The 19,524-nt window shown below is 47.3% G+C and overlaps 1 protein-coding gene across 3 annotated transcripts in view; it reads right to left on the bottom strand.

Moving 5' to 3' along the window:
- The window catches only part of kcnq1.1 (potassium voltage-gated channel, KQT-like subfamily, member 1.1), a 41,804-nt gene that overhangs the window by 10,638 nt on the left and 11,642 nt on the right, over positions 1 to 19,524 (bottom strand). Inside the window, exons 2-14 of one of the 3 annotated variants that reach the window (XM_071400637.1) lie at positions 17,451 to 17,541; positions 9,470 to 9,596; positions 8,340 to 8,418; positions 7,969 to 8,065; positions 7,484 to 7,624; positions 6,916 to 7,026; positions 6,556 to 6,651; positions 5,964 to 6,080; positions 5,556 to 5,694; positions 5,269 to 5,286; positions 4,432 to 4,488; positions 4,127 to 4,250; positions 1,329 to 1,474 (exon numbers count right to left, since the gene is read on the bottom strand). In XM_071400637.1, coding sequence (XP_071256738.1) covers positions 1,329 to 1,474; positions 4,127 to 4,250; positions 4,432 to 4,488; positions 5,269 to 5,286; positions 5,556 to 5,694; positions 5,964 to 6,080; positions 6,556 to 6,651; positions 6,916 to 7,026; positions 7,484 to 7,624; positions 7,969 to 8,065; positions 8,340 to 8,418; positions 9,470 to 9,596; positions 17,451 to 17,541 — 1,343 coding nt within the window. The remainder of the gene's footprint in view (positions 1 to 1,328; positions 1,475 to 4,126; positions 4,251 to 4,431; positions 4,489 to 5,268; positions 5,287 to 5,555; positions 5,695 to 5,963; positions 6,081 to 6,555; positions 6,652 to 6,915; positions 7,027 to 7,483; positions 7,625 to 7,968; positions 8,066 to 8,339; positions 8,419 to 9,469; positions 9,597 to 17,450; positions 17,542 to 19,524) is intronic. The other 2 variants (XM_071400635.1, XM_071400636.1) reach the window with 2 other exon arrangements.

Here is a 19,524-nt window from a genome sequence, read left to right as displayed (position 1 = left end):
ACTAATAGTCTATTTCATTCTGTTACTGGGTAGGCAACTAAAAGTCTATTTCATTCTGTCGTCCCTGCACTCTTGCAGTAATCTTACCACCCCTACACAACCAAACACACCAAGCCTAAACCTAGAAGACCATGCACTAACTTTATCCCCTGGCCCAGACAAACACCCATGGATGTAATCCCGCCCTCTCTCTCTAACTCTCTCTCCATCTCTACCCCTCTTTCACCAAAGTGACACTTGGGTGATAAGAGGAGAAATGACATTGGTAGTGTGGGTCTGGACTGTGTCTGTCTGTCTGTTTGTTTGTTTGTTTGTTGGGGACAACAACAAGGCAGGCATATCAAAGGAGCTGAAAGTGACAGGAAAAGGTCATGTCATTACTGGTGTCAACACCCTGGTCTAAACAGCCACTCCCTCTCTCTCTGATCTCAGAGCAGCTGACACTGTGACCATCACAATGCTAGATGAGGACCTCTGGCAAGCACCGTTGACTCCTCCTACTTTCTTTAGGCCAAAAACAACCAAGATGAGTTAACGTCTTTGACACGTTATGAATGTCTATAGGTGCTACTCTATCTTCATACTAGTAGCTGTCAATGACCGAGTGGGAGTCTAAAACCAAACTACAAACAGCAGCACTATCACAAAATGGCCGCCCCTCCCCTGCTATCATTGTGCTAAAGATTGTGGAGTCATCTTGGCTGTTATCTACCAGGGAGCTGAACAGTAGCTGCCTGCCATTCATGACCTCTCCAGTGCCCTCCCCTGATGGGAAAGAAAAGAGCTACCTCCTCGACTGCCCAACACTGCAATCAGGATAAGATAAACAGGAACAAATTGGATCCTTATCTTGTTGGTCAAAATACACCACATGTTAACTCATCAAAACATTTGCAAGAAACATTAAAGGCCAGTAGGAAGATCCAGGAACGTTTTACAAATCTCAAATAACTGCTGTGTCATCTGAGCAAAATCTGCCCATAATAAGCCTGCATCTATCTATCTATAGCCAATAGCTAGTAGACACCCATTGTTGGAGTCACAGGCCCCAATCAACCAATGCTATACCTTACTGTACCTGACAGTAGCCTATCAGGGTAAAACCATTAGCCTATAACACACAGAGATCACTAGAGGACCTGATGTCATAGATCCTCATAGTTACACAGTGTGCTGATAATGGCAGCCATTTTAGTGAAGGATAAATCAGTCTAATATGCCTAGAAAGTGATTATTATTCTTAATTTTTTTACAATTTTGTACATTTAACCTTTATTTAACGAGGCAAGTCAGTTAAAAACAAATTATTATTTACAATGACGGCCTACCCCGGCCAAACCTGGACGACGCTGGGCCAATTGTGCGCCGCCATATAGGACTCCCAATCACGGCCAGATGTGATACAGCCTGGATCCGAACCAGGGACTGGTTAAGATCGCTGCGCCACTCGGGAACACAGTAGACACAGTAGACCCTGCTTAATTAAGGAGCATTGTTTAATGGGGCCATGCTGGTTTCAAGGGGTTTAGCAGGCAATGGGGCAGAGAGAGTGTCCCAGTTAATGATGTCCCTGCATGCAATAGCCAGCCTGACCCATTACCCCACTGTTTAGTATGGAGCCTTCAGGGACAGGAATTCAGCCTCATTTACACCACTTTTCTCACAGAGGTCTATATCACAGTGGCTTTCACTACGCCCATGATACGCATACTATGCAAGTGTGTTTGTGTGTGTGTGTGTGCGCATGCGTCTTTGTGTCTATCTGTGTGTGTCCTCAGGGAGCTGAAGTCTTCAGGTATCAGACAAGATTAGTCATCATCAAGAGAGCTGCAACCGTTGTTACGGTAACTGAGGCGCAACCGCTGTTACGGTAACTGAGGCGCAACCGCTGTTACGGTAACTGAGGCGCAACCGCTGTTACGGTAACTGAGGCGCAACCGCTGTTACGGTAACTGAGGCGCAACCGCTGTTACGGTAACTGAGGCGCAACCGCTGTTACGGTAACTGAGGCGTAACCGCTGTTATGGTAACTGAGGCGTAACCGCTGTTACGGTAACTGAGGCGCAACCGCTGTTACGGTAACTGAGGCGCAACCGCTGTTACGGTAACTGAGGCGCAACCGCTGTTACGGTAACTGAGGCGCAACCGCTGTTACGGTAACTGAGGCGTAACCGCTGTTACGGTAACTGAGGCGCAACCGTTGTTACGGTAACTGAGGCGCAACCGCTGTTACGGTAACTGAGGCGCAACCGCTGTTACGGTAACTGAGGCGTAACCGCTGTTACGGTAACTGAGGCGTAACCGCTGTTACGGTAACTGAGGATCAGGCTGGAAATAGAGCACAGACTGAAAGGGAAACAGACTCACTGTGATGATGTCATTATGATGGGACCAATCAGAAAGCAGGGTTATAATTATGTCATTATGAAAGGCTCAATCACAGAGCAGGGTTATGACAATGTCATTATGAAGGGACCAATCCGAGACCAGGGTTATGATGATGTCATTATGAATAGACCACTTAGAGAGCAGGGTTATAACAATGTCATTATGAAGGAACCAATCAGAGAGCCGGCTTATGATGATGTCATTGTGCCATTGATTCACTGTGACACGTGAGTGATGGACCACAGACTGAAAGGGAAACAAACTGACTGTGACACGTGGGTGATAGACGACAGACTGAAAGGGAAACAAACTGACTGTGACACGTGGGTGATAGACGACAGACTGAAAGGGAAACAAACTGACTGTGACACGTGGGTGATAGACGACAGACTGAAAGGGAAACAAACTGACTGTGACACGTGGGTGATAGACGACAGACTGAAAGGGAAACAAACTGACTGTGACACGTGGGTGATAGACGACAGACTGAAAGGGAAAAAACTGACTGTGACACGTGGGTGATAGATGACAGACTGAAAGGGAAACAAACTGACTGTGACACGTGGGTGATAGACGACAGACTGAAAGGGAAACAAACTGACTGTGACACGTGGGTGATAGACGACAGACTGAAAGGGAAACAAACTGACTGTGACACGTGGGTGATAGACGACATACTGAAAGGGAAACAAACTGACTGTGACACGTGGGTGATAGACGACAGACTGAAAGGGAAACAAACTGACTGTGACACGTGGGTGATAGACGACAGACTGAAAGGGAAACAAACTGACTGACACGTGGGTGATAGACGACAGACTGAAAGGGAAACAAACTGACTGTGACACGTGGGTGATAGACGACAGACTGAAAGGGAAACAAACTGACTGTGACACGTGGGTGATAGAAGACCTACTGAAAGGGAAACAAACTGACTGACACGTGGGTGATAGACGACAGACTGAAAGGGAAACAAACTGACTGTGACACGTGGGTGATAGACGACAGATTGAAAGGGAAACAAACTGACTGTGACACGTGGGTGATAGAAGATAGACTGAAAGGGAAACAAACTGACTGTGACACGTGGGTGATAGACGACAGACTGAAAGGGAAACAAAATGACTGTGACACGTGGGTGATAGACGACAGACTGAAAGGGAAACAAACTGACTGACACGTGGGTGTTAGACGACAGACTGAAAGGGAAACAAACTGACTGTGACACGTGGGTGATAGACGACAGACTGAAAGGGAAACAAAATGACTGTGACACGTGGGTGATAGACGACAGACTGAAAGGGAAACAAACTGACTGACACGTGGGTGTTAGACGACAGACTGAAAGGGAAACAAACTGACTGTGACACGTGGGTGATAGAAGACAGACTGAAAGGGAAACAAACTGACTGACACGTGGGTGATAGACGACAGACTGAAAGGGAAACAAACTGACTGTGACACGTGGGTGATAGAAGACCTACTGAAAGGGAAACAAACTGACTGACACGTGGGTGATAGACGACATACTGAAAGGGAAACAAACTGACTGTGATACGTGGGTGATAGACGACAGACTGAAAGGGAAACAAACTGACTGTGACACATGGGTGATAGACGACAAACTGAAGGGGAAACTGACTGTGACACGTGGGTGATAGACGACAGACTGAAAGGGAAACAAACTGACTGTGACACGTGGGTGATAGACGACAGACTGAAAGGGAAACAAACTGACTGTGACACGTGGGTGACTGGGGTCAGAACACACTGGTCCTCCTGGTCCAGATCGTCCCCAAAGCTGCTGTTCCTCTGGAGGGGACGAGGGGGCTGCACCTCCAACAAACCAGGGGTCTTTTTCACTGCCAACACACACACACAGTCCCACGCATGCACGCAGGCACACACACACTCAGAATATGCATAGCCAAGTGACAGAAGATTTCCCTATGATCTTATAATGTCATTTCAAAAAAATCCATGCAACCCTTTCACATTTATATATTTCTGTAGCGAAAACAAAACAGCGCAGTGCTTTGTTACCTGGGAGTGGCGAGCTGAACGTAAGGGAGGAAAGAGAGGTCCAGGACTGCTGGGTATCTGTGAGACCAAGAAGAGGAGGGGAGGGAGGGATGGAGACAAACACACAAGAGAATCATGTAGCTAGCAATCTAGTAGATACATGATCCTCTGGGTGGGATGGGAAAGGCTGGGAGGCGTGCTTTCTACGGGTCATGGAGGTGGAGGGGGGTGGAGGGGGGTGGGCGGGATGGGAGGCATGGTTTCTGGGTGGGGACGGAGGATTGCAGCAGGTGGATGGGGACTAAGGGGGCAATGGGTTGGGGTTATCTTTGTGGGCATTCAAATATATTTTTTATAAAGCCCTCTTTACATCAGCAGTTGTCACAAAGTGCTTTACAGAAACCCAGCCTGAAACACCAACAAGCTACTAAGATAATCATGATAACAAGATAGAATGGTGGCACAACAGACATTTTGAAGGGGGTTCCCGAACCACTATAACCTCAATATGCTGCTGCCAATGTGCTGGAACCCACACATTCAACTGAAGACTGATTTACCTGCAGTTGACTGACTAAAGGGTTATATACCTATAGACAAATGTACAGAAGGAGCAGGCAGTGAGAGACAGATATAACAGTAACCGAGACAGTGATTGGCCAAGAAGACAGCTGCAGTGATTGGTCAAGAGGACAGTGACAGATGCAGTGATTGGTCAAGAGGACAGTGACAATGATTGGTCAAGAATACAGTAACAGATGCAGTGATTGGTCAAGAGGACAGTAACAGTGACAGTGATTGGTCAAGAGGACAGTAACAGTGACTGGACAGGAGGAGTGGACACTAACAGAAGCTCACCACATCCTAGTGCTTCAGCTAAACAGAAGCCAGAAACAGCAGATAGGGAAAAAGAGAGAGGAGGAGAAAGAGAAACAGAGAGGTAAAGAGAATAGAGAGTGTGTTGAAAACCGTGGGAAATGTCTAATACATTAATACAATTAATCATAATTCAATTCACAGAAATGGAATTGGCTCTGATAACCCCTGGCAGAGTGCAATTAAAATGGGGGTGAACTGCCCCTTTAGGTTACTCCAAGCCACTAAGATGCAGTGTAAATATATATAGGCGAGTACCCCTCTCCTACCTGTACACACAGTGCTGTAGACGTCAGAGCTGAGCTCCCTCCCACTATTGAACACAGAGTCGTAGGAGATACTGGGAACAGTGGGAGAACCAGGCCCGTCGTCCTTCTCACTGCTCTTCAACTTCCTCCTCAGCTTCACCTGTTTACAGAGGGACAGACGTGAATGGATGGATGCACGGATGGATGGATGGATGCACGGATGGATGGATGGATGGATGGATGGACGGATGGATGGATGGATGGATGGATGGGTGGACGGATGGATGGATGGATGGATGGATGGGTGGATGGATGGGTGGGTGGGTGGATGGGTGGGTGGGTGGGTGGATGGATGGACGGATTGATGAATGGATGGATGAATAAAATAGCATCGATCTGATAACCAGTGATTCTATATGGACAGCTGACCGTTTTCTTGGGCTTGGGACTGGATACAGAGGAGCTGGGCAGAGCAGGTCTCCTCCTCACAAACGTCTTGAAGGTGGCCGAGTCAGGGTTCTCCACAGCAAAGACCCTCCACGAAGTCTGGACAGAGAATGTGATCAGGAAGTAAACAGACATTAACATTGCAGGTGACTACTAGAATCTACACCACAGTTGACTCGAGATGAAGGTACTTTTAAGGAATAGTGAGGAACGCATCTACCTAACCAAGCTCCACAGCATCTCCAGAATAATAGGTTTTCTGAAATGCAACAGTTGTTGTGGAGTAAAACAGCATGCTGGTATAACAGAGATAAGAATGGGCCGAAAAGCTCACTTCACGGCTAGCTTGAAATGTCGCCAATTGTGCCATCGAATTGGATCCTTTTCTATAGCTCAACTGGTTCGTACGTTGTCAAGGGGGGGGCGGTCAAGCATGTTAGCGAGGCAGAGGGCCCCGGGTTTGAGCTGTGGAACAGACAGTTTACTCTGAGTTGTAATCGGAGAGGAGGAAGCTAATATTGCTTATCTAGCACACTGATGTGGGTTTGACTGGGACTGTCTCTGTCAGACTCACCTGGATGAGAATGGCAGCTGCAGGGATCTGTCTGTTGAAGTGCTTCTGCCTCTGTTTCTGTTGAACCTTCAGGGCAAAGCCTGAACCCAGGATCCCCTGCAAACAAACGCAGAGGATTACTACACTACAAAAGTAGGACTGTTACCTAGTACCATAAAGTGTTCTTCAATTGTTCCCCTAAGGAGAACCCTCTGAAAATAACTATTTTCACATAACCATTCACCACCAAAGGGTTCTACCTCAAAGGAAAAAAGGTTGTCCTATGGGGACAAACGAATAACCCTTTTTTTCTAAGAGTGTACTTCCCGGTGTTACTGATGAACAAACAGTATCTTTCCACCTGATTACTCCTGCACTTACAGCTGGTAGGGCGAAGAAGGAGATGGCAAAGACTGAGAAACACGATGCAATGGTTTTACCGATCCACGTCTGAGGCACCTTGTCTCCGTAGCCTATAGTTGTGACGGTCACCTGCAAAAGACAAAAGACTGCTAGAAGAGTCATCCCAAACACCTGCCCTGTTAAGTGAAGCCAGACACTCACTCACTCACTCACTCACTCACTCACTCACTCACTCACTCACTCACTCACTCACTCACTTCTTCACTCACCCACTCACTCACACACCAGTGGAGGCTGCTGAGGGGAGGACGGCTCATAATAATGTCTGGAACAGAGAGAATGGAATGGCTTCAAACTCAAGGAAACCATGGAAACCATGTGTTTGATGTATTTGATACCATTCCACTGATTCAGCTCCAGTCATTACCACAAGCCCGTCCTCCCCAATTAAGGTACCACCAACCTCCTGTGAAACACACACACACACACACACACACACACACACACACACACACACACACACACACACACACACACACACACACACACACACACACACACACACACACACACACAGCAGCCTTACCACCCCCCACCACAAGGCGTCAGCGTAGCTCTCGAACTCATTGGCTCCATTGCTGTCCACAGCATCCTTCTCTGCCAGGTACACAAAGTAGGAGGAGAAGATGAGCCCCAGAAAACCAATGTACAGCGTAGTGATGAGCTCCTGGAAACACACATACAGGCAAGCACACACACACACACACACACACACACACACACACACACACACACACACACACACACACACACACACACACACACACACACACACACACACACACACACACACACACACACACACACACACACACACACACGAGACAAGTTATTTAACATAGTTATGTAGAGAGGAATAAAGTTATTAATAACGAAGAAAGGTTTGTCGCTCAGCATTAAATCAGGAGTGTGTGTTAGTGTTTGTCAACTCTGTTTATCTGTGCAGTGAACAACTCATAATATTAAGAATACATGGTATTTATATAGCGCTTTTCAAGGACCCAAACTAACCTGCCTGTGGATGAAGACCACAGAGCCCAGCAGACGCCATGTCCCTCCCTGCCGGTCCACATGGAGCATACGCAGGATCTGCAGGAAGCGAATCCCTCTGGAACAAAAACACATTCTCTGTGATCTGGGCTCCAGACAAACATTTTCCCCTGGTGGAACTGGTGGCACCAATGAGTTTTTCTACAGCATCACCCAATAGAAAACAATTAGTAATCATCTGATAAAGTGCAACCAATTAAAAAATGTAACTCGCCATAGCCAAGTCATAAGTGTAGCCAAATGCAACTAAATGGTCGCAGTCTGGAGCCCTGCATGATAGTTCTGGAAACGTAGGAGACTTTGGACATGAGAGTCGAGGGCCAGTGTCTTACCTGACAGCAGATGTGGCAAACACCTGTCCATTGGAGCCTACTACCAGTACGATGATGGAGGCCACCACTACAATCAAATCTGCAGAGAAGAACACAGTGGAGGGGAACCATGTTACAGGAGGGAGCCATGTTACATGATGGAGACATGTTACAGGATGGAGCCATGTTACAGGAGGGAGCCATGTTACAGGAGGGAGCCATGTTACAGGAGGGAGCCATGTTACAGGAGGGACACATGTTACAGGAGGGAGACATGTTACAGGAGGGAGCCATGTTACAGGAGGGAGACATGTTACAGGAGGGAGCCATGTTACAGGAGGGAGCCATGTTACAGGAGGGGGACATGTTACAGGAGGGAGCCATGTTACAGGAGGGAGCCATGTTACAGGATGGAGCCATGTTACAGGAGGGAGCCATGTTACAGGATGGAGACATGTTACAGGAGGGAGCCATGTTACAGGAGGGAGCCATGTTACAGGAGGGGGACATGTTACAGGAGGGAGCCATGTTACAGGAGGGAGCCATGTTACAGGAGGGAGCCATGTTACAGGAGGAGGGAGCCATGTTACAGGAGGGAGCCATGTTACAGGAGGGAGCCATGATACAGGAGGGAGCCATGTTACAGGATGGAGCCATGTTACAGGAGGGAGCCATGTTACAGGATGGAGACATGTTACAGGATGGAGCCATGTTACAGGAGGGAGCCATGTTACAGGAGGGAGCCATGTTACAGGAGGGAGCCATGTTACAGGAGGGAGCCATGTTACAGGAGGGAGCCATGTTACAGGAGGGAGCCATGTTACAGGAGGGAGCCATGTTACAGGAGGGAGCCATGTTACAGGAGGGAGCCATGTTACAGGAGGAGGGAGCCATGTTACAGGAGGGGGCCATGTTACAGGAGGGAGCCATGTTACAGGATGGAGCCATGTTACAGGAGGGAGACATGTTACAGGAGGGAGACATGTTACAGGAGGGTTCCCAGGGTTGTTGAATTGTCACTGTTACTTAATTAGGATATCTATTTGCATACTGAATGCAAATAATTGCCATTATTGTACATGTTTTTATCTTATTTTATCTGAAGACTAAGGATGCCCGTGTGGAGTGTGGAGTTTGTTCCAGGCACTTGCCGATGATGGAGATAGGCTTCCTGGCAAAGCGCAGCCGGCCCCAGACGCCAACATATTTACTACGGCACCCTGCCGACCACAGCCGCACACCATACTCCACACTGAATAGCACCACCAGCGCTATCTCCTGTTAAAGACAGAGAGTGTGTGGGGGGGGGGGGGGGGGGGAGACAACTTTTGTGAGTGTAATGTTCACTGTTAATTGTTATTGTTTATTATCTATTTCACTTTCTTTGGCAATGTAAACATATGTTTCCCATGCCAATAAAGCCCCTTAAATTGAGAGAGAGATGATTGAGCAGGTGATAAGACTAAAGGCTCAGACACACCAACAGCTGGCCCAGAGTACTTAGCACCTCTGAACATAATTTGAGAACCAAGTGTGCACTGATTTTACATGTAGAATGTTGTGAAATATGTCGTCAGTCAGACATCTCCAGCTGGTGGTCCCTAAAACACAGCGTGCTGATCTATCTTCAGCCCAGCCTTCATCCAGGATGTGTGATGTGTGCCAGCCTTCAGGGAACCACAACAGGACTAATATATGACCGGGCCCTGTGTTGTGGTTATTCATGTCACATCACCTGGATTGTAACTTTCCTTTTCCAGGAATGAGAATTAGACCAAAAATGAAAGCAAACGTCTAAGGATGGTGCTGGAGGATTGGTGCTGGACTATCTGACATAAAAAGAAAAGGGGACATTTTGAACAATGAACTGAAATGAACGCCAAAAGGCTCCCAGTGCATGACATGAATCAAACAATGAACTGAAATGAACGCCAAAAGGCTCCTAGTGCATGACAAGAATCAAACAATGAACTGAAATGAACGGCAAATGGCTCCCAGTGCATGACATGAATCAAACAATGAACTGAATGAACGCCAAAAGGCTCCCAGTGCATGACATGAATCAAACAATGAAATGAAATTAACGCCAATGCAATTCCATTCAAATTGGCAAGTTTAGCATTTTGCAATTTAGAAGACAAATACAAAATCAATAACCTTTAATGGACTTTTAAGAGTGACAGATGCCCAATATATGTTCCGTCTTGGCGCTGGGAAAACACATGTTAGTATCAGGGCTCCCGAGTGGCGCAGCGGTCTACAGCATTGCATCACGGTGCTAGGGGCGTCACTACAGATCCTGGTTCGATCCCGGGCTGTATCACAACCGGCCGTGATCGGGAGTCCCATAGGGCGGCGCACAATTGGCCCAGCGTTGTCCGGGTTTGGGGAGGGTTTGGCCGCGGGGTAGGCCGTCATTGTAAATAAGAATTTGTCCATAACTGACTTGCCTAGTTAAATAAAAGGTTAAATTAAAATTACGCAAGTGCCACAGATGCACTAGGTTACTCCTTCCAGGAAGAGAGAATCTACACTGGACCTTGTTAACAGTGAGTAAAGTGGTGACCTCACGTGCACTGGGGTGCAAACCAGACAAAGGAAGAGCTGTTGTTGTTGTGGTGGAGATGGGAGTGGAGGGGAGGGGAGAGGAGGACGGAGGGCAGGGTCATCAGCATTGAGGTCCAGTCATTCCACCTATAGGCCCCTTTCTGATCCGACTTACTAACGTAGTTATACTGAGGTCAGACACTATGTGGCACTAAAATATGGACGCAAAAAATGAAGAATCAAATCCAGGGATATGTATATGGACACATCTGGCCACAGAAAAAAGCACTGTCCCTGATCAGTTGAACATTAAGTGGGTCGCGTCATGAATTTGCTCAAAACAGTCTTTCACGTTCTGACGACTCACACATCTCTTTCTTCATTTTTCCTATAGTTGAGAAACAAAAGAGGGACAACTGTCCGAGCAGAGCTAGTTAGGGCCCCTGGCAAACAGAAGGGCCTCTCTAGTTAGGGCCCCTGGCAAACAGAAGGGCCTCTCTAGTTAGGGCCCCTGGCAAACAGAAGGGCCTCTCTAGTTAGGGCCCCTGGCAAACAGAAGGGCCTCTCTAGTTAGGGCCCCTGGCAAACAGAAGGGCCTCTCTAGTTAGGGCCCCTGGCAAACAGAAGGGCCTCTCTAGTTAGGGCCCCTGGCAAACAGAAGGGCCTCTCTAGTTAGGGCCCCTGGCAAACAGAAGGGCCTCTCTAGTTAGGGCCCCTGGCAAACAGAAGGGCCTCTCTAGTTAGGGCCCCTGGCAAACCGAAGGGCCTCTCTAGTTAGGGCCCCTGGCAAACAGAAGGGCCTCTCTAGTTAGGGCCCCTGGCAAACAGAAGGGCCTCTCTAGTTAGGGCCCCTGGCAAACAGAAGGGCCTCTCTAGTTAGGGCCCCTGGCAAACCGAAGGGCCTCTCTAGTTAGAGCCCCTGGCAAACAGAAGGGCCTCTCTAGTTAGGGCCCCTGGCAAACAGAAGGGCCTCTCTAGTTAGGGCCCCTGGCAAACAGAAAGGCCTCTCTAGTTAGAGCCCCTGGCAAACAGAAGGGCCTCTCTAGTTAGGGCCCCTGGCAAACAGAAGGGCCTCTCTAGTTAGAGCCCCTGGCAAACAGAAGGGCCTCTCTAGTTAGGGCCCCTGGCAAACAGAAGGGCCTCTCTAGTTAGGGCCCCTGGCAAACAGAAGGGCCTCTCTAGTTAGGGCCCCTGGCAAACAGAAGGGCCTCTCTAGTTAGAGCCCCTGGCAAACAGAAGGGCCTCTCTAGTTAGGGCCCCTGGCAAACAGAAGGGCCTCTCTAGTTAGGGCCCCTGGCAAACAGAAGGGCCTCTCTAGTTAGAGCCCCTGGCAAACAGAAGGGCCTCTCTAGTTAGGGCCCCTGGCAAACAGAAGGGCCTCTCTAGTTAGAGCCCCTGGCAAACAGAAGGGCCTCTCTAGTTAGGGCCCCTGGCAAACAGAAGGGCCTCTTTAGTTAGAACCCCTGGCAAACAGAAGGGCCTCTCTAGTTAGGAACCCTGGCAAACAGAAGGGCCTCTCTAGTTAGTGCCACTGGCAAACAGAAGGGCCTCTCTAGTTAGGGCCCCTGGCAAACAGAAGGGCCTTTTTAGTTAGAACCCCTGGCAAACAGAAGGGCCTCTCTAGTTAGGGCCCCTGGCAAACAGAAGGGCCTCTCTAGTTAGGGCCACTGGCAAACAGAAGGGCCTCTCTAGTTAGGGACCCTGCTAATCCCACCTCTGCGGGCGCAGATTAATCTGTAATTCTGGGCGTCGTCCTGATGAGTGGACAGCATCATTTAATCCTGTTAGACACTGGCTGAGGTGAACTTTCAACCTGCGTGTGCGTGCCCTTGTGGCCCCCACACTCCGACCCCGCTCCCGTCTAACCCTAATCCCTCGTTCTCTCTCTCTTTCCCCTCTTTCTTTCTCCTCTAGGACAACTCTCAAGCGTAGTCCCCCTCTTTCCTCTCCTTTGTCTCCGTTCCTCTGACTGCAGCAGGGATCTGTCAGACAGACTAAGCATACAAACACAAGAGCTGTTTAACTCAGCAGCTGGTCAGTGGTGTCTAGGTTTGAGGGAAGGATTTAGGGTCAGGGTCTGGATGGGTTTAAAAATTCAGAGTTGCTTTGGCTGACGTCACATTTAGAGATGTGTATATATGTCAACACAGATCTGTGAGCATGGACAAATTTGACAGTTCTTTTGGTTCACAAATAATATCATTTTGACTATGGCTATGCAGACCCATCCAGGTGGATGCTACATATTGGTGATGAATGTGAATGAGTTTCCCTCATACAACGAAGAGCGCTTCCATCCAATCAACTATTGTCATTACAGTATTATTCCCTAAAATGAGACTTAAAGAATGAAATGGTCTTTAGACAGGGCGAGGAATCGCACGAGGAATAGGGCGAGGAATCAGACAAGGGTGAGGATGAAATACAATGTCAAATGCAGGTTAGGTGTTAGGGGTCTGGTATGGCTGGAGTTTAGGGTCAGGTTAGGTGTTAGGGGTCTGGTATGGCTGGAGTTTAGGGTCAGGTTTGGTGTTAGGGGCCTGGTATGGCTGGAGTTTAGGGTCAGGTTTGGTGTTAGGGGCCTGGTATGGCTGGAGTTTAGGGTCAGGTTTGGTGTTAGGGGCCTGGTATGGCTGGAGTTTAGGGTCAGGTTTGGTGTTAGGGGCCTGGTATGGCTGGAGTTTAGGGTCAGGTTTGGTGTTAGGGGCCTGGTATGGCTGGAGTTTAGGGTCAGGTTTGGTGTTAGGGGTCTGGTATGGCTGGAGTTTAGGGTCAGGTTTGGTGTTAGGGGCCTGGTATGGCTGGAGTTTAGGGTAAGGTTTGGTGTTAGGGGTCTGGTATGGCTGGAGTTTAGGGTCAGGTTAGGTGTTAGGGGCCTGGTATGGCTGGAGTTTAGGGTCAGGTTTGGTGTTAGGGGCCTGGCATGGCTGGAGTTTAGGGGCAGGTTTGGTGTTAGGGGTCTGGTATGGCTGGAGTTTAGGGTCAGGTTTGGTGTTAGGGGCCTGGTATGGCTGGAGTTTAGGGTCAGGTTAGGTGTTAGGGGCCTGGTATGGCTGGAGTTTAGGGGCAGGTTTGGTGTTAGGGGTCTGGTATGGCTGGAGTTTAGGGTCAGGTTTGGTGTTAGGGGCCTGGTATGGCTGGAGTTTAGGGTCAGGTTTGGTGTTAGGGGCCTGGTATGGCTGGAGTTTAGGGTCAGGTTAGGTGTTAGGGGTCTGGTATGGCTGGAGTTTAGGGTCAGTTTAGGTGTTAGGGGCCTGGTATGGCTGGAGTTTAGGGTCAGGTTAGGTGTTAGGGGCCTGGTATGGCTGGAGTTTAGGGTCAGGTTAGGTGTTAGGGGTCTGGTATGGCTGGAGTTTAGGGTCAGGTTAGGTGTTTGATGTTTGGGATAGCTATCTGACCATGCATGTTGTGCTGAAGGTTTGGGCGGATGGGGAGAGAGAAGACTGTCATAGGAAGAATGACCTTTCTATAGTGTAGAGAGAAAATAGACCACTACTGCTCTCTGCTGGCCTATCAACTCTGTTACACAATAAGGATCTGCTCTCTGCTGGCCTATCAACTCTGTTACACAATAAGGATCTGGCCTAAAAACTCTGTTACACAATAAGGATCTGTCCTCTGCTGGCCAAGCAACTATGTTACACAATAAGGATCTGTCCTCTGCTGGCCAAGCAACTCTGTTACACAATAAGGATCTGCTCTCTGCTGGCCTATCAACTCTGTTACACAATAAGGATCTGTCCTCTGCTGGCCAAGCAACTCTGTTACACAATAAGGATCTGTCCTCTGCTGACCAAGCAACTCTGTTACACAATAAGGATCTGTCCTATCAACTCTGTTACACAATAAGGATCTGTCCTCTGCTGGCCTATCAACTCTGTTACACAATAAGGATCTGCCCTCTGCTGACCAAGCAACTCTGTTACACAATAAGGATCTGAATATTGTGGAGAAATGCAGTAGCATTTTGGGTTTGGCCTACTGGCAAGTAACCAAAAAGCATAAATGTATCCACTGATTCCTAATTGGCTGACTGATTCATCAACCGTCCCCTCCTCAGTGTAAGCATTCTGTCTCCCATGGCATCACCCAGGTGGGTGTTACACTTTGGCAGTAAATAACATAAATATCCTACTGAATTACCCAAACCTGACTGTAAACATGAGGAGGACTGGCCACCTCTCAGAGCCTGGTTCCTCTCTAGGTTTCATCCCAGGTTTCTGCCTTCTAGGGAGTTCTTCCTAGCCACTGGGCATTGCTTGCTCTTTGAAGATTCAGGCTGGGTTTCTGTAAAGCACTTTGTGACAACTGCTGATGTAAAATGAGCTTCATAAAATACATTAAACTAAGAGCATGTTGCTGTTCCAACTCACCACCCAGAAGAGAGTGTCAGAGCCTGGTACTGCCCTATAGTAGAGTATATAATAATATAATAACTCACCTCCCAGAAGAGAGTGTCAGAGCCTGGTACTGCCCTATAGTATAGTATATAATAATATAATAACTCACCACCCAGAAGAGAGTGTCAGAGCCTGGTACTACCCTATAGTAGAGTATATAATAATATAATAACTCACCACCCAGAAGAGAGTGTCAGAGCCTGGTACTACCCTATAGTAGAGTATATAATAACTCACCACCCAGAAGAGAGTGTCAGAGCCTGGTACTGCCCTATAGTAGAGTATATAATAACTCACCACCCAGAAGAGAGTGTCAGAGCCTGGTACTGCCCTATAGTAGAGTATATAATAACTCACCACCCAGAAGAGAGTGTCAGAGCCTGGTACTGCCCTATAGTAGAGTATATAATAATATAATAACTCACCACCCAGAAGAGAGTGTCAGAGCCTGGTACTACCCTATAGTAGAGTATATTATAATTCACCACCCAGAAGAGAGTGTCAGAGCCTGGTACTACCCTATAGTAGAGTATATAATAATATAATAACTCACCACCCAGAAGAGAGTGTCAGAGCCTGGTACTACCCTATAGTAGAGTATATAATAACTCACCACCCAGAAGAGAGTGTCAGAGCCTGGTACTGCCCTATAGTAGAGTATATAATAACTCACCACCCAGAAGAGAGTGTCAGAGCCTGGTACTACCCTATAGTAGAGTATATAATAATATAATAACTCACCACCCAGAAGAGAGTGTCAGAGCCTGGTACTGCCCTATAGTAGAGTATATAATAAAATAATAACTCACCACCCAGAAGAGGGTGTCAGAGCCTGGTACTGCCCTATAGTAGAGTATATAATAAAATAATAACTCACCACCCAGAAGAGAGTGTCAGAGCCTGGTACTACCCTATAGTAGAGTATATAATAACTCACCACCCAGAAGAGAGTGTCAGAGCCTGGTACTGCCCTATAGTAGAGTATATAATAACTCACCACCCAGAAGAGAGTGTCAGAGCCTGGTACTACCCTATAGTAGAGTATATAATAACTCACCACCCAGAAGAGAGTGTCAGAGCCTGGTACTACCCTATAGTAGAGTATATAATAACTCACCACCCAGAAGAGAGTGTCAGAGCCTGGTACTACCCTATAGTAGAGTATATAATAACTCACCACCCAGAAGAGAGTGTCAGAGCCTGGTACTGCCCTATAGTAGAGTATATAATAATATAATAACTCACCACCCAGAAGAGAGTGCCAGAGCCTGGTACTGCCCTATAGTAGAGTATATAATAATATAATAACTCACCACCCAGAAGAGAGTGTCAGAGCCTGGTACTACCCTATAGTAGAGTATATAATAACTCACCACCCAGAAGAGAGTGTCAGAGCTTGGTACTGCCCTATAGTAGAGTATATAATAATATAATAACTCACCACCCAGAAGAGAGTGTCAGAGCCTGGTACTGCCCTATAGTAGAGTATATAATAACTCACCACCCAGAAGAGAGTGTCAGAGCCTGGTACTGCCCTATAGTAGAGTATATAATAACTCACCACCCAGAAGAGAGTGTCAGAGCCTGGTACTGCCCTATAGTAGAGTATATAATAACTCACCACCCAGAAGAGAGTGTCAGAGCCTGGTACTGCCCTATAGTAGAGTATATAATAACTCACCACCCAGAAGAGAGTGTCAGAGCCTGGTACTACCCTATAGTAGAGTATATAATAACTCACCACCCAGAAGAGAGTGTCAGAGCCTGGTACTGCCCTATAGTAGAGTATATAATAATATAATAACTCACCACCCAGAAGAGAGTGTCAGAGCCTGGTACTGCCCTATAGTAGAGTATATAATAATTCACCACCCAGAAGAGAGTGTCAGAGCCTGGTACTGCCCTATAGTAGAGTATATAATAACTCACCACCCAGAAGAGAGTGTCAGAGCCTGGTACTACCCTATAGTAGAGTATATAATAACTCACCACCCAGAAGAGAGTGTCAGAGCCTGGTACTACCCTATAGTAGAGTATATAATAATATAATAACTCACCACCCAGAAGAGAGTGTCAGAGCCTGGTACTGCCCTATAGTAGAGTATATAATAACTCACCACCCAGAAGAGAGTGTCAGAGCCTGGTACTACCCTATAGTAGAGTATATAATAATATAATAACTCACCACCCAGAAGAGCGTGCCATGTGCCAGAGCCTGATACTGTCCTATAGTAGAGAGCACACTGAGGACAAGACAGGTGAGCACGATGAGGAACCTGCAGGACAGAACAATATTCAAATCACTTTATGTATGTGGGAATTGATTGAAAGCAGTCAAGAGAATACACAGACGCCCCCCAAAAGTTACATATTGGAGCTTTAAAGCTGATAACTATGACATAAAACACTCGTGGTGTTAACCCACTTTAAGCTGAGAACTATGATTTAAAACACTCGTGGTGTTAACCCACTTTGAGTGTTTTTTTCTCATTCATAAACCGACATGAGGTACAGTATCTATCCTTCATGAGCCACTAGGTGTGTTTGACTGTGGAGTCAGTTTCTCTGTGCGTGCCGTGCAGTGTGCTAACAGGGTAGAGCAGTGCAGCAGTGGGCCTGTAGCCAGTAGAGTAACTACCTCAGCTGAACTCAGGCCTCAACTGGCGTGGACTATTTGCGTCACCAGATCAAACACACCTATATCACACCAAACATAAAGACATTCTGCACACACACACACACACACACACACACACACACACACACACACACACACACACACACACACACACACACACACACACACACACACACACACACACACACACACACACACACACACACACACACACACACACACACACACACACACACACACACATTCTAATGCCACTACCGTGCCAGCCCCTGACATTCTGAAAGGACAACAACATCCTGTCATTCTATTTGATCTCAAGGTCATAGGTTCTTTTTCCAACTGAACCAACAATCAGACCACTGTGAGTCCTCAAGAGGACTGAGATAAAGTGCTTTTCTTTGTACAAGATAAGCTGCTACAACACTTCTGAGCCAGACACAATGCAGATGACGTTGTAAATGTCCATTTCCACCCCTTGACAAGTTGGCTGACTTTCCCTCAGTCAATGGGAATCCTATTGAGATGATATCCAGCACTTTGTGTAGGTCTACACCAGTGGGCAGATAGTAAGACCTACCGTATGAACCTATAGCAATACTAAGATAGAAGCCCTGGCCCCCTCAACTAGCCTCCTTGCGCCTGTCAAAACACTTTCCAACTGTTGGTAATACACAAGTTACTTGCATTGATGGAAACTACAGATGTAGGATCTTAATTTGAGCCAGTTTGCTACAGCAGGAAAATAATCCTGCAGCAACAGGAAATGTTAATTACTATGTTGATTACAATTTACGGACATTTTTGGCGGGGTTGATAAATCTTTCGTTAGGGCAAATCAAGTCTGAAATTTCAAAGTGGAAAATACAAACTTTAGAAGCTTTTTTAAAACTCAAATACACTACTGGTTTGCATTTCCTGCAGTGCAGGAAAATTATCTACAACAAAAGAGTGATCAAATTAAGATCTCACATCTGTAGGGAGAGGGGTTGCTGTTTTGTTTGCGGTTAGTGTTTGTTCCATTGAGGCCCTTATCACCTCACCACCACACTTCAACACACATAGAAAAGAGAAGAGGGATCCACTGTGAAGCAGCCAGTAAAACAGAGAAGAAGAGGGATCCACTGTGCAGCAGCCAGTAGAACAGACAAGAAGAGGGATCCACTGTGCAGCAGCCAGTAGAACAGAGAAGAAGAGGGATCCACTGTGAAGCAGCCAGTAGAACAGAGAAGAAGAGGGATCCACTGTGCAGCAGCCAGTAGAACAGAGAAGAGGAGGGATCCACTGTGCAGCAGCCAGTAAAACAGAGAAGAAGAGGGATCCACTGTGCAGCAGCCAGTAGAACAGAGAAGAAGAGGGATCCACTGTGTAGCAGCCAGTACAACAAAGAAGAGGGATCCACTGTGCAGCAGCCAGTAGAAAAGAGAAGAGGGATCCACTGTGAAGCAGCCAGTAGAACAGAGAAGAAGGGGGATCCACTGTGCAGCAGCCAGTAGAACAGAGAAGAAGAGGGATCCACTGTGAAGCAGCCAGTAGAACAGAGAAGAAGAGGGATCCACTGTGCAGCAGCCATTAAAACAGAGAAGAAGAGGGATCCACTGTGCAGCAGCCAGTAGAACAGAGA

The sequence above is a fragment of the Salvelinus alpinus genome, chromosome 5 (assembly GCF_045679555.1).
Source record: "Salvelinus alpinus chromosome 5, SLU_Salpinus.1, whole genome shotgun sequence".
In the NCBI taxonomy this organism is placed as follows: domain Eukaryota; kingdom Metazoa; phylum Chordata; class Actinopteri; order Salmoniformes; family Salmonidae; genus Salvelinus; species Salvelinus alpinus.
This window is presented reverse-complemented; position numbering and strand designations above follow the sequence as displayed.